General features: G+C 36.6%; 2 protein-coding genes across 2 annotated transcripts; both read right to left on the bottom strand.

Annotated features, from left to right (window-relative positions):
* Window positions 1–5863: 5863 nt before the first annotated feature.
* On the bottom strand, window positions 5864–10943 carry LOC127976354 (psychosine receptor). Its single transcript, XM_052580716.1, has 2 exons — window positions 10692–10943; window positions 5864–9567 (listed from the first exon to the last, which is right to left on the bottom strand). The coding sequence occupies exon 2, from the start codon at window positions 9555–9557 to the stop codon at window positions 8514–8516; it is 1044 nt and encodes a 347-aa protein (XP_052436676.1). The 5' UTR covers window positions 9558–9567; window positions 10692–10943; the 3' UTR covers window positions 5864–8513.
* A 215-nt stretch (window positions 10944–11158) lies between these two features.
* Window positions 11159–12938, bottom strand: LOC127976355 (ovarian cancer G-protein coupled receptor 1-like). Its single transcript, XM_052580718.1, has one exon. The coding sequence runs from the start codon at window positions 12655–12657 to the stop codon at window positions 11698–11700; it is 960 nt and encodes a 319-aa protein (XP_052436678.1). The 5' UTR covers window positions 12658–12938; the 3' UTR covers window positions 11159–11697.
* Window positions 12939–14119: the final 1181 nt, after the last annotated feature.

Raw genomic sequence — 14119 nt, 5'->3', positions numbered from 1 at the left:
GATGCAAATGCTGTTTACATTTTTTTTTAGAGACAGATATTTTAAAATACTTTTTGGGGTTGCTGTATATCCACAGTTATTTCATTATTGCCATAAAACAGTCTGATTTGTTAAGTTTCACTTGATTTCAGTTCATATTCGAACCACAGAACAAAGTCCTCCTCTGTAACTCCAAAATATGGTAGTCATGCTCTGTGTTGTCATGGTGATCACATTAACATTTGTGCAAGCATTACATCGAATGTAATGAGTGCCTTTGGGAAAATAAATCATGAAATGTGGCTTTGGCTTTCTTGCACTTACTGAATTTTTCTTTCAAGTTGGAAAGTCAGGCAGAAAACCTGGAAAGGTGTCCAAAAATGCAATGGAAACACATCAGTGAATCACAGTTCCTACATTACATAACATACATTGTATTTATGTGCTTGAGTAGAGTATGTTACCATGCTTTAACCTCTCATAAGAGCTCTGATTTGTTTCCAGCTGCACATTGGATCTACACCTGACGTCACGTGCTCTGTCACACTCCGAGAGCACAAACTCTTTTTTTTTTTTTTAGAAAGTTTTCACACCTTGTAGTTGGGTTTCCTAACCAAGGGTTCATTAAAATTATCACACAGGGTTCATGCAAATATGAGAGAGCTGGTGAAGTCAGGTTCAATTACATAAATAGTACTAAAGAATAATAAAAAAAAAAAAATAGGATGCATAATACATTTTAAATGTATTTGAATTGCATATAAAACCTTCTTATATTTAGATTACACTGTTTTAACATGAACTAATAAACTTATAAAATGCATATAGTCAAAAGATTTCATAGTTTATTAACTGTTTGCATCTATTTGATTTGATGTAAATGAATATATTTAAAGAATGCATTTATTACAATTGCTTAGAGTCGGCATGAATCTGTTTATTGTGAAAAAGTTTAAAATGATGAAACATGCTTAAAATGACTAGCAATATTGAGTTGTGAAACTAATTGGATTTGATGATAAATAGATACAAAGCAGGTTATTGTGCATTTTATATGCAGTTAAAAATCCTACATCTTAAAAGTAGATCTAAACATGACACGGATGTATTATTAGTGCTCTTCTTTTAAAAATTAGTATTAAACTTGGCTGTTAATTAGTGCTGCAAATAGGAATAGCACTTCAAATCATGCTCGTGTTGGTTTTCATCTGCTGGATGATAAAACGGTTATAAAAATGCCACACTTACCTTGATTAGAGAAGGGACACAAGCCATTTCTAGGGACCAAAATAAATAACTTGAGGCTGGGTTCTTAATTTGGTCCACAGTGCAACTGCATAGTAATGAGCTCTCAGCACAACTTTGCAGCTAATCAGCAACACTCAGGCAACCACAATAACATTAGCAGTGAGATTATCGTCAGTGAAGCTAGTCACAAGACGGAAAATTTCAAAGAATATTGAGTTTGTTCCACTTACAACCTGCACTGCTGGAACATTTTCACAGCACTTAGCGATCAAATTAATGCAGTGTGGCAAACATGATGCATAAAAAAAGCCTCAAGTGAGAAAAAAGGTGAGAGAGGCAGGAAATGAGTCTTTTTTTTTTTTTATTCATCTGTGATCATCAGGTGAGATGCATTTTTGCACCAACAGAGATGGTGATATATGATGTTTGCTTCTCTGCATTTCAGTCAAGTCTTGCTTACTTGAGGTCATGCATGGGCGGTTTTCTTATGCTTTATTGCAAACATGAATCATGTCAGCAATATTGGGTAACAGTCATCAACTGAAAGCAGAAGGTAAATGTGTCCCAGGTTAGAAGTAATCCCCACTTATCTAGGAGTGGAGTGGCCTTCATTTTACAACTCTTCGCATAAAAAAATAAAATAAAAATTAATTAATTAACTCTTTAAAAAAAAAATGCATTGCATTTTCAGCATTGCCTACAACAGACATTTGTGTGTAAACTGTCTTTTGTAGTTTTCTATCATGGCAGAACAACAGTCTGATGAGAATCAAACAGGAAGTAAAAGTACATACATTAAAAAAGTCAATATATTTTATATATAGTCAATATATTATATATATAAAACTACTTTCGAGCATTTACGATGCTGATGTCCCGTTCAAACAACTCATCACAGTCTTGTGAAAAGAGTTCAATAAAGGAACCAATCAATGATTTTCAATGAAGTTTAATACATTTGCACACATTTCTAACAAGAGATTTGTATAATTCAGAGGAAGAGTAGTAGTTAATAACTCTCTTATTAAGATTTATAGACAAGACATTCGTAGAATCAACAAAACAGCCAAAAATGAATAAGATTCAAGAATTATATTTGTCAAATACACAATTATAAAGAGCATATATAACCAGCAGTGAACAAAAGAACACACAGGGCTTTATACGTTTATATATTTACAATAAAACGTTTGCCGTTGGCTTGTAAAAGCTGTTTTGTTGCATTTAAAAAGTTTTGACCTGCAGGCGTCACCACAACATTTTCTTTCTATAAGTGCTTCGAAAGTGAATCAATTTGTGAAGTCTTCGCCAAATCTACATTTAAGATGTTTAATCCACATGTAGTTGCACGCTTTATGTTAACTTATGTTCACGGTGGCATGAAATTTAGTTGTTTGCTGTTTTACAATGGTAATAGTTTTGGCCACTTTTCTCAGCGCGACCATTTGTGTTTGTGAAACGCGCAAATTTTGCAGTAGAGTAATTAGTTGTTCGCTGTTGATATATTTAATGGAAATTTGACTAATGGTGAGTTTTGTTTGAAAGATTACATATCATTTCAGTGTCTTTAGATACATTTGCTCAATAATTTGCATATTCCACCCCAATTTTCTTAAGCTTTTCTCCATGTCATAATTTCCCCATTTGATAAACATGTACAGTAACACCACCACACTTGCAAAACTTAGTCAAACAGTCAAATTTGGATTATCTTCCTCCTCTCTTTTATTTTTGCATCTTTGTTTTCGAACAATTTCTCACACTAGACTTTAATGGACACATATTTTGTGTAGAACAAAGTTGATTATTACAGTTTACTAAAACTTAAACCATATTGTAAAAAAGATGTTACTTGAAATACAATGTAACAAAATAATGTTTGTTTTATCTACGCCAAAGCAACATTTCTCATGTTTAGTTTAACTTGATGTACTAAAGTGGAAATACATATTAATCTAAAATTAAAAAACAATAACTTGAAATGAAATGAAAATGATAAATATGGAAATATTTGTGTGTTTGGTTTCAGTCACTACATCATATTATTTTCCCATATGCACATGTGTGTTATTTAGTGTATTTACCGTTATTAAAAAATGTGAAAATATATTGTATTTGATTGTGTTGTTTATGGAAACAATGTAATGTTTTGTTGTCAGACACTGAATGAAAATCAGACTAAAAAACTAAGAAAGATGAGCAATCTTACACCTGTCATGGAAGATTCATGTCTATATTAAGAAAAGAACACAATATTTTAAGAGCGAAACTGAAGAACAAAAGGGAAGTTATTCAATGGGTAGTTTTTGCTATTCGTGTTCATTCAAATGTTCAGTGTTTTAATGCAGTCTAAAAAATGTTATGGCTTAAAGAAAAAAAATACAGTTTGCATCAATCTTTTTGATTTAAGACAACCACTAATGAAGTTATGTTCAACCAACAAACTATTGAGTTAGAGGAACGTAATAATGTGTAGCAAAACCACACATTTTTAAGCTGATTATTCAGAGAAGTAAAGGAAACTTCCAACTTATTTATTTGTGGCCCTGGAAGCAATTCATTTGATTTTATTTCAGTAAAAAAAGTATTTTGAAGCATCAATTACATACTATTATAGTTTTTGTGTCTTTGTTGAATTTTAAATTAAAATGAAATTAATATTAAAATTTGTAAGTTTTAGTAATTTTGTTCTGTTTTGCCATTTTTAGTAGTTTATGTTTCTCATACATAAAACTGAAACTAAAACTGAAAGGAAATAAAAATAAAAATAAACTTTTTTTTTTTTTAGTTAATTTTTAATTTGTTTATTTTAAGGAAGCTTTTTTTATGGCATTAAAGGGGTCATATGACGTTATCCAGTGCGTTGTGATTGGCCGAATACCTCAAGTGTGTGTGTTGGAAATGTAGACTCTTCCATAATAAGTTAGTTTATATGTAGAGTTACACTTCAACTAAGTGTAATGTTGCAATGAAAAAACACACCAACAAAACTAAAACGCTTTTAAATGTGAAACATTACACTAACAGTAACTCTCTCTCTCTCTCTGTCTCTGTCTATGTCTCTCGCTCCCTCACAAACAGTTTCCTGATAAACTATACATACATTGTATTAATAATTATATGAAAGCTCATTTTGGCTAAGAACAGAAACAGAAAGAGAGGATCTGGTGCTTTTACTACCATTTATGGCTGTGTTTATCTGATGGTACTTGTGGTACGGTATGGTTTGTATCAGTGGTTATAAGACATCTGTGTGGATTGCTTATGAGATATTTGAGTCAGATAGCATTGCTTTTTGATAATATCATTTGTGCACTGCAAAAAAAGAAGAAAAAAAAAAGAAGATGATTGGAGTACTTTTTAACAAACAAAAAAAATACCTTGAAAAAAACGTACGAAAATTTTGGTCTCTCTGCTTCATAATGTAATGCTTAATTAAGTGTGTTATTAGCCGTTTCTATGTAACTAGGCTATTTGGATAATTCTAGAGCAGTTTGATAAAAAATAATTCTAATTTCAATTAGATTGCACTATGTTTTGCAATATTGTGTATGCTAACCTGACAGAATGATGAATGATGCATGATATTGATGCTCTGAAGCTCCTGTAATCAAGTTATGTCTCACTTCAAGTGCACTTCAAGGGTATGAAGGTATCCTACAGAATGAGCCAAGAAGAACTAGGAATTGGATTTAAGTCAATCAATAAAAGCACCGCACATGAACTCGCAGATGTGTTTAGGTTAAGTGAGCAAAGACCATCCAGTTAGATCATGTTTCCCATCATGGGGCTGATCAATGTTGTCGGGAATGAGGTGAAGAGTGTGGGTGGAGGTTTCAATGCCAGTAGATGCTGATGAAGAAAGCATTAGGTTTAACAAGACTATTGAGATGATATGACCAAAGAACAGTGGCATGAAAGCAGAAGATGGGAAGAAAACGAAAAGAACTTAAATCACACTTTCAGTTTTGATCGTACAGATAAGAGCAATACATCAATCAAATCTGTAAAGGGTCTACTTTTTTGTATACAGATATAATAACAACAGAACTTTGTGCTCTTATAAAATAAAGATAACAAACAAGGTGTGCTGTCTGCAGCCTTTGTCTGTGCTGATCTTCATTTACAAACACGTCATTAAAATGAACTGTAACTCCATGAATACTCAACGAAGATGAGAGAGAGAGAGAGAGATGTATAGAAAGCCTGATATGTCTTCTTTTAAACTAAACAAGTGCTGGCGAAAACAGATATTCTGTGATAAAGTAATCCATATGAAAACAATGCAATGTCTGTTTTTCACGTCTCCCTTCATTATCTTCTAATGTGACCACGCCCCCGCGCTGAACGCTCTATTCAGATTCTAATGTGACCACACCCCCGCGCTGAAGGCTATTCAGATTCTAATGTGACCACGCCCCCGCGATGAACGCTCTACTCAGATTCTAATGTGACCACACCCCCGCGCTGAAGGCTATTCAGATTCTAATGTGACCACGCCCCCGCGATGAACGCTCTACTCAGATTCTAATGTGACCACGCCCCCGCGCTGAACGCTCCATTCAGATTCTAATGTGACCACGCCCCCGCACTGAACGCTCTATTCAGTTCTAATGTGACCACGCCCCCGCGCTGAACGCTCTACTCAGATTCTAATGTGACCACGCCCCCGCGATGAATGCTCTACTCAGATTCTAATGTAACCACGCCCCCGCGCTGAACGCTCTACTCAGATTCTAATGTGACCACGCCCCCGCGCTGAACGCTTTATTCAGATTCTAATGTGACCACGCCCCCGCGCTGAATGCTCTATTCAGATTCTAATGTGACCACGCCCCTGCACTGAATGCTCTATTCAGATTCTAATGTGACCACGCCCCCGCACTGAATGCTCTATTCAGATTCTAATGTGACCACGCCCCCACGTTGAATGCTCCATTCAGATTCTAATGTGACCACGCCCCCGCGTTGAACGCTCTATTCAGATTCTAATGTGACCACGCCCCCACGTTGAATGCTCCATTCAGATTCTAATGTGACCACGCCCCCGCGCTGAACGCTCTATTCAGATTCTAATGTTTCACTGAAGTGCGCGGCTTGAATAGGCTCTCACAACAGAAGACAACACAGCCAGACTGTTCTTCAAGTTATTTTATTTTACTGTTTGCTTTGCGATGAAAGGAATAAGACATAATTCACCCCAAAAGAGATTTGTATTTCCTCAAAAAAAAAGAATGAAGCACTTTATTCAGCAGAGATCATAAACATGAGTAAGTCTCTTTTTATTTATTTATATACTTGTACTAGTTTTCACATAACGTGTAAACAATTTACTAGTTAGACTTTTTCCAAACTATAATTCCTGACTAAATGTATAATCAAGTGAAACATTATGAAGTTTCAATAACAATATACAATGCTATACAATTCAAAAGCTTCATGTAAATAATATAAATGTAACAAATAAATGTAACTGTAACAAATGTAACAAACAATGCTGTTCTTTCAATTTATCCCCCCTAAAAAACTGGAAAAAAATATTCTCAGCTCTTTTCAACATTAATAATAATAATAATAATAATAATAATAATAAATGTTTTTTTCGGTGTAGAAAAAAGATTGTTAAAAGGATTTCTGAAGGATTGTGTGACTGGAGTAATAATGCAAAACAATTAGTTTGAAAGTCAGCTTTGATTGTTCCTAATAAACTGTTTAACTGCACTCCCAAGTGGATATTAAATTATGTTGGGGGATTATTAAATATATTCTAAATAAGCTACAAACATAAAATTACATTTATTATTATACATTTATTTTTTCCTCACATTCTTTCTTGTAACTATTCCCTCTCAGTGACACAGCTGAGTGAAAGGCTTATTATGCAGCTAATTATGCAGCTCATTACACGGCTCATTATGCAGCTCATTAGGCGGCTCATTATGCGGCTCATTATGTGGCTCATTATGCGGCTCATTATGCAGCTCATTATGCAGCTCATTATGTGGGCCTTTGTCTTCTCAGGTGTAAATCACAAAGATATTCATGTTTGTTGACGCCAACTCGCATATGACTTTTTTTTAATCAATATATTGTTTTCTGTAAGTGAATAAACAAGATGATTTCCACATAATTTAGAAAGAAAAATTCTAGGCTACAAGCTTCAGTTCTCAAAAATCCCGGGAACCAATGTTCTGTATGTGTTTTATTGTCTTATTCAAGTGTTTTAAAATTTTTCGTTTTTCACTAACCATGAAACATATGTCATGCAACATGGAGTTATGTAACTGTGATATCTACTGTAAATGTATCTATTCACACACATGCACACTCGTATCGTGTAACAATGTTAATTATTGCATATACCCCAAACCTTTGAACAGTAGTTTTTGGTCTTAAACAGTATTATTGAAAAAGCAAGGCAAGCTTGCTATCAAAGTTGGACACAGCCTTGTGTAAGGTATAACACTCAAAATATATTTAATGTTACACTTCAGATATTTACAATATTTTGAGCAAAATATTAGGGTAGAAGAGGGTGTGAAAATGAAAGTGTGAACTGGTGACTAAATTAGATGAAACCAACAGGAAATTCTGATGAAACACTGTTCTCATTTCTCAAAATCCAAGGCTTTTCGGAAGTGTTCATGCTCTCAATGCATGATCAGTCTTTGTGTTTAAATGTCCTTTATTTAAAAAAAAATATTGTATCATTTCTTTCAGTGAGTTTTAATAAAGGATTCGTTTCTTTAAACATTTTACAACCTGGACGTTTTAGACAAATACAGAGTTCTGGCACGAAACTCTAGATGGCGCAGTCCGATAGGTCTAACTCAACTGACATCATTATCACACGGCACAGCTGATTGGTTCTCTTCTGTATTGTTAGCCAATGAGCTCACTGCTGAAAATTCAAATAGATGACTAGTGCTTGCTGTAGCATTAAAGCTTGCTTCAGAAACCCTCCACCTTCCCCAGCTCCACCTGTATAGTTCTGCTACAAGGTGATCATGTTTTCCATATGGGGGTCATTTCATATATGTTATTCATTTGTTATGCAATATTTCTTACATGCTCACAGCAGCATGGTGTGGATGTATTGCAGCAGTGTAGCAGATCTATTCTTCCAAAACCAAATACACTAACATTGTACATTACCATGCCAATCCTTCTGAGAGTTGCCACGACAGAAATGAGCTTAGTCAGACAGTTTGAGTTTGAATGGACAGCTTGTAAAGTTTTATGGCTTCATTTCTTAGTTGAAGTTTATAAACATCAGCATGATCTGATCACAAGTTATCAGTGCTGAATTCAGTCCTAAAGGTTGCTTCTGTGATTGGAACGGTTGCAGTTCCAAGAATTTGGTTGCTTTGTCTTAGATTTTCCATCTCTTTTTGACACTCTTTCTTCCATGTTCTCCTGAGGATGTGTAACACATTTAAAGCACTGGCTTGACCCGTTCTGCTCATAAAGCAGTACAGAAGTGGATCAGCCAGGCAGTTGAGCATCGAGAGAAAGACGCAGACCTTATATCCAATGAAGAGCCAGTTGGGATATGGACAATCCTCCAGCAAAACCCTCATAACCATCATGATGTGCACAGGTCCAAAACACAAATAAAGGGTCAACAAAATGCATCCAAGAAGCCGGAAGACATGCTGGCGCTCCATTGACCCAAGCGTTTGGTTTCTCTTCACATCCAAACATATCCGGCAATAACAGAAACCCACAACCAATGCGGGAACGAGGAAGCCTACAATAAAACGAGCAGTATTGACAATTATTTGCTTTTCATGCAAAGGAAATAAATCCAAGCAGATTAAGTTCTCCTCGTCGTAGATCATGTCTGGATACACGGTTATTGCATTAAACACAAGAGTAAAAATCCATGCAGCAATGCTCATGCTGACCGCAGTCTTGCGCTTTCTAAAAGTGCAAAATTTGAGCGGGTAGACGATGGCTAAATAGCGATCCACCGCGATGCAGCTCAGAAGCATAGCGCTGGTGTAGAAGTTTGTAAAGAGCAGGAAAACACATACAAAACACATCGTCTTGCCGTGATACCACTCATCGTACAGACAGAATTGAACCCACACTGGTAAACACGTGATAAACAACAGGTCCGAGAGAGCCAGGTTAAACAGATAGACACCCAGCTCGTTCTTCTGACGGATGAGCCGATACGACACAAACAAGAAGAAGACATTGGATGGGATGCCGATCAGAATCACAGCCAGTTGCAGGCCTACGAATACCATCTTTTCAGGATTTGCAGACGGATAGCAGTCATCTGTTTCGTTTGAGTTGTTCATCGCGTCCACCGTTATGTTCATCTCAAGGCAGCTAGTTTAGAAATAAACATGAGTTACTATGTAAAAGTTTTACTTCACAGTAGAATCAAAGTATTCATGCAAAACTAGTTTATTCATCATTGCTCTAAACCTCTTTTCTCACTACTGTTTTATATAAGCGAATGTGGACAGATGCTGTCAAGGTCAAAAATGGCTAAAATAAATCAAATTTAATTAATAAAGTCACTTAGGGTCATATGATAGCAGAAACGTTTTAGAATTTAGATTCTTCTGATTACAAAGGCTGCATTTATTTGATCATAAATAAAGTAAAAACAGTAATATTGTTAAATACTTTTATAAAAATAATTTTAAAAAGCTATTTGCTATAATAGCTAACATTAATTCATTAGAAAAGGTCATTTATTTCTGTACTGCAAAGTGTCACATGATTCTTCAGAAATTATCCTGTTTTCGCTGCTCAAGAAACATTTCTGATTATCATCAATGTTGAAAACAGCTGTGCTGTTGAATATGTTTGTGGAAACTAACGCGTTTGATATTTAATAAATGGAAAGTTCAAAAGAACATGTTTTGTAGCATTAGAAATGTCGTTTTGAACAGTTTAAAGCCTCTTTGCTGAATGCAAGAAAGCAGTTTCTTTCAAAGAAATATCATAGTGATCCCAAACCTTTGATGTAGATCAAACAGTAGAGATTGAGATATGATTCCCAAAGAATACATGAACTGAAACACCTTTAATAAAATGTAAGTTGATTTTGGATAAAAGCATAAAATGTAAGTCATTTTAAGCCACTATCAGATTGATTTAAAAGACTTGTAATGTACACTTGTAATATAGACTTAAAATATAGAGACTATTTTGTGATATTTTGTTGACGTTTAAAGGAAGACTGAAGAGTTGGGTCAATATTCTGCCTAAGATCTGCTTATACAAAATAAATAATGTTTCATGAGTTTATTGACATGAGGGCAAGTGACATGAGGATTTATTTACTGACCAAAAATATATATCACAAAACAGCCGAAATATTACTAGAATAACACTGTATCTTCACTAGAATGTTGCAATAAATCAACCAAACAAACTGTGTATGTACCATGAAAAACCCATGCGCTGAATATTTGTCTGAAGAGAATCAAAACTAAACTCACCATAAGTGCAGCAATTCAGGAACCAGTTTTTGGGACAACAATGTGAATTATGATAAGATTTACAAATATATACATGAACGAACTGCACGTTACAACGATCTCCTATCAATGGGAGGAAGTAGGAGCAAACATCACTTCCTAGTTTGCTTCTGTTTAACCACAGTGTGCAGAAACCACTTTAAAAAAGTCACTCATGTTGTCATGGATTAGCGTCTTTAAATTTTAGATAATGAAGTTGAGTTATCTGTCATGACTATGTCAGAAGTTCCCATTGTTTGTGTGTTTTGTGTTAGACGAAAGAAAGCAACGTGAGTAAGTGAGTGAAGAATGACTGAACTCTCCTTTTAGGTGAGCGGTTTCCTCTTCGCATCAAGTGTTTTAATAGCAGTGGTTTGTTTTGCATTTCTGCCAGATGAACAGGCGCAGTCAAACATCTCTCAGAAACCACAGACAATATTTCGATAGCAGCTTTGCATGTTTGTTGCAGCACATAGAATACGTTTCACAACTCTCTTTTCTTTTCTGGAAACGAATACACATGCCGAACAGACGCACAGGTTTGGACTCACCTGCTCATTTGTATATGACTATTTTCCACATCTTAAAATAACAGTAAAGGCATCAAAACAATTTCACACATACTTACAATTTATATTTATATATACACTTTTCAAAAAGAAGCCTTTATGGTTCTAACCCTTGAAAAAAGCTGCTGTATCATATTTGATAAGGACTGTAAATGATACAAATTTAGCTGAAAATCCAACTACTCTCGTCTAAATTACTTTTAAAACAAGTAAATGTCATTTTTAGTGTAATTATGCTATATGAGCCATAAAAGCCTGATGTATCAAATATGATACTCAAAAAAAGTTCCATTTAAAAACAAAACAAAACAAAAACTCAGACTATAATTTCAAGTCAGATTTTACACGCTAAGGATAATGACAAACATGTCCAGTCTGTTGATGACAAATGAGTCGAGACATCAGTATAATTCAGAATGTCAGGCTTTCACCACAGATGAATAAATCTTACCGAATTGCTCCTCACAGACCTTAAAAAGTCTTTTCATTTCAGTTTTGGCACTGTCACTTATGAGACAATATAGGATGGGGTCTAAAACGCTGTTTATTGTAGTCGTAGCCACAAACACCATGTAATAGTCTCTGAGATTGTGTGCGACGCTGCAGTTTCCGGGCTCCAGCAGTCCCCTGATGAACATCACCACCTGGAAGGGTGTAAAAGCCAAAAGGTAGGTGAAAAGGAGAGAGAAGAGAAGGCGGCAGATCTTCCTCCGTTCGCTGACCACAGTAGAGGTGCTTTTCTTCAGCGCCCTGATGATCTCCTCGAAGCAGAAGCTCATAATGAGTACAGGAACCAGAAATCCCAGGGCCGCGCGTGTGATGGCCATGTTTGCAGCGGCGGCGCTCATTATCATTGGCTCCTGGCACAGACGACTGGCAGAAAAGTTATTGATCGCCTTCGTGTAGGTTAGAAGATCCACATGAAGCACAATCTCCAGCAGCCATACGATGGCGCTCACCAATACTGTAGTTCTGACTTCTCGCACACGTGCGAAATGCAGTGGAAACACGATGGCTAAATATCGGTCCACAGAGATGCAGCACAGAAAGCCTGAACCCACATAGAAGCTGTTGAACATGACCACTGCTATAACGCTGCACAGACTGTCGTCCACCGCATAACCGAGTGCCATCACGATCCAAACGGGAAGAGTGAGGATATACAGCAGATCTCCAACTGACAAATTAATCAGATAAACCGCCAAATTATTGCCTTTCTTCATCAGAACCCAGGCCACGTACAGGGACAGACAGTTTGCTGGAAATCCAATGATGAAGAACAGCGAGTAAGCCGTCGGGTACATATACCGCTCCACTGTGTTTCCATGTACACAGATTCCAGATTCAAGAGTCCCGTTTACAGAAGTGTTCTGGTCCATGGTAGATGCTGAAGTATAATTTTTTTAAAGGAGGTGAATGCTGCTCTCAGGTTAGCTATTTCCAGTGAATTAGTACTATAGTAGGTACTAGGCGTTGCCTTCACGGAAAAACAAGCAATGCAAATCATGTTTTATAAAGAACTACAGTAGGACTGCATGACTGTTAATTTCCAGGATAAAATTTGTATATTTATTCATAGGGTTAGGGTTAGGTTAGGGTAATCAATATATCTATCTATCTGTCTGTGCATCTGTCTGTCTGTGCGTCTGTCTGTCTGTCTGTCTGTCTGTGCCAATCTATCTATCTATCTATCTATCTATCTATCTATCTATCTATCTATCTATCTATCTATCTATCTATCTATCTATCTATCTATCTATCTATCTATCTATCTATCTATCTATCTATCTATCTATCTGTCTATCTGTCTGTCTGTCTGTGCATCTGTCTGTCTGTCTGTGCGTCTGTCTGTCTGTCTGTCTGTCTGTCTGTGCCAATCTATCTATCTATCTATCTATCTATCTATCTATCTATCTATCTATCTATCTATCTATCTATCTATCTATCTATCTATCTATCTATCTATCTATCTATCTATCTATCTATCTATCTGTCTATCTGTCTGTCTGTCTGTGCATCTGTCTGTCTGTCTGTGCATCTGTCTGTCTGTCTGTGCATCTGTCTGTCTGTGCGTCTGTCTGTGCGTCTGTCTGTCTGTCTGTGCCAATCTATCTATCTATCTATCTATCTATCTATCTATCTATCTATCTATCTATCTATCTATCTATCTATCTATCTGTCTGTCTGTCTGTCTGTCTGTCTGTCTGTCTGTCTGTCTGTCTGTCTGTCTGTCTGTCTGTCTGTGCTTCTGTCTGTCTGTCTGTGCGTCTGTCTGTCTGTCTGTCTGTGCGTCTATGCGTCTGTCTGTCTGTGCATCTGTCTGTCTGTCTGTGCGTCTGTCTGTCTGTGCGTCTATGCGTCTGTCTGTCTGTGCATCTGTCTGTCTGTGCTTCTGTCTGTCTGTCTGTGCGTCTGTCTGTCTGTCTGTCTGTGCGTCTATGCGTCTGTCTGTCTGTGCATCTGTCTGTCTGTCTGTGCGTCTGTCTGTCTGTGCGTCTATGCGTCTGTCTGTCTGTGCGTCTGTCTGTCTGTCTGTGCATCTGTCTGTCTGTGCGTCTGTCTGTGCGTCTGTCTGTCTGTGCATCTGTCTGTCTGTGCATCTGTCTGTCTGTGCGTCTGTCTGTCTGTCTGTCTGTCTATCTGTGCGTCTGTCTGTCTTTGCGTCTGTCTGTGCGTCTGTCTTTCTCTGCGTCTGTCTGTGCATCTGTCTGTCTGTGCGTCTGTCTGTCTGTCTGTCTGTGCATCTGTCTGTCTGTCTGTCTGTCTGTCTGTGCATCTGTCTGTCTGTGCGTCTGTCTGTCTGTGCGTCTGTCTGTCTCTGCGTCTGTCTGTGCGTCTGTC

Source organism: Carassius gibelio, chromosome B17 (genome assembly GCF_023724105.1).
Source record: "Carassius gibelio isolate Cgi1373 ecotype wild population from Czech Republic chromosome B17, carGib1.2-hapl.c, whole genome shotgun sequence".
NCBI lineage: Eukaryota > Metazoa > Chordata > Actinopteri > Cypriniformes > Cyprinidae > Carassius > Carassius gibelio.
This window is presented reverse-complemented; position numbering and strand designations above follow the sequence as displayed.

Bases quoted from the DNA above. Each gene is read 5' to 3' on its own strand.
- LOC127976355 (XM_052580718.1), bottom strand. From the start codon at position 12,657: ATGGACCAGAACACTTCTGTAAACGGGACTCTTGAATCTGGAATCTGT.
- LOC127976354 (XM_052580716.1), bottom strand. From the start codon at position 9,557: ATGAACATAACGGTGGACGCGATGAACAACTCAAACGAAACAGATGAC.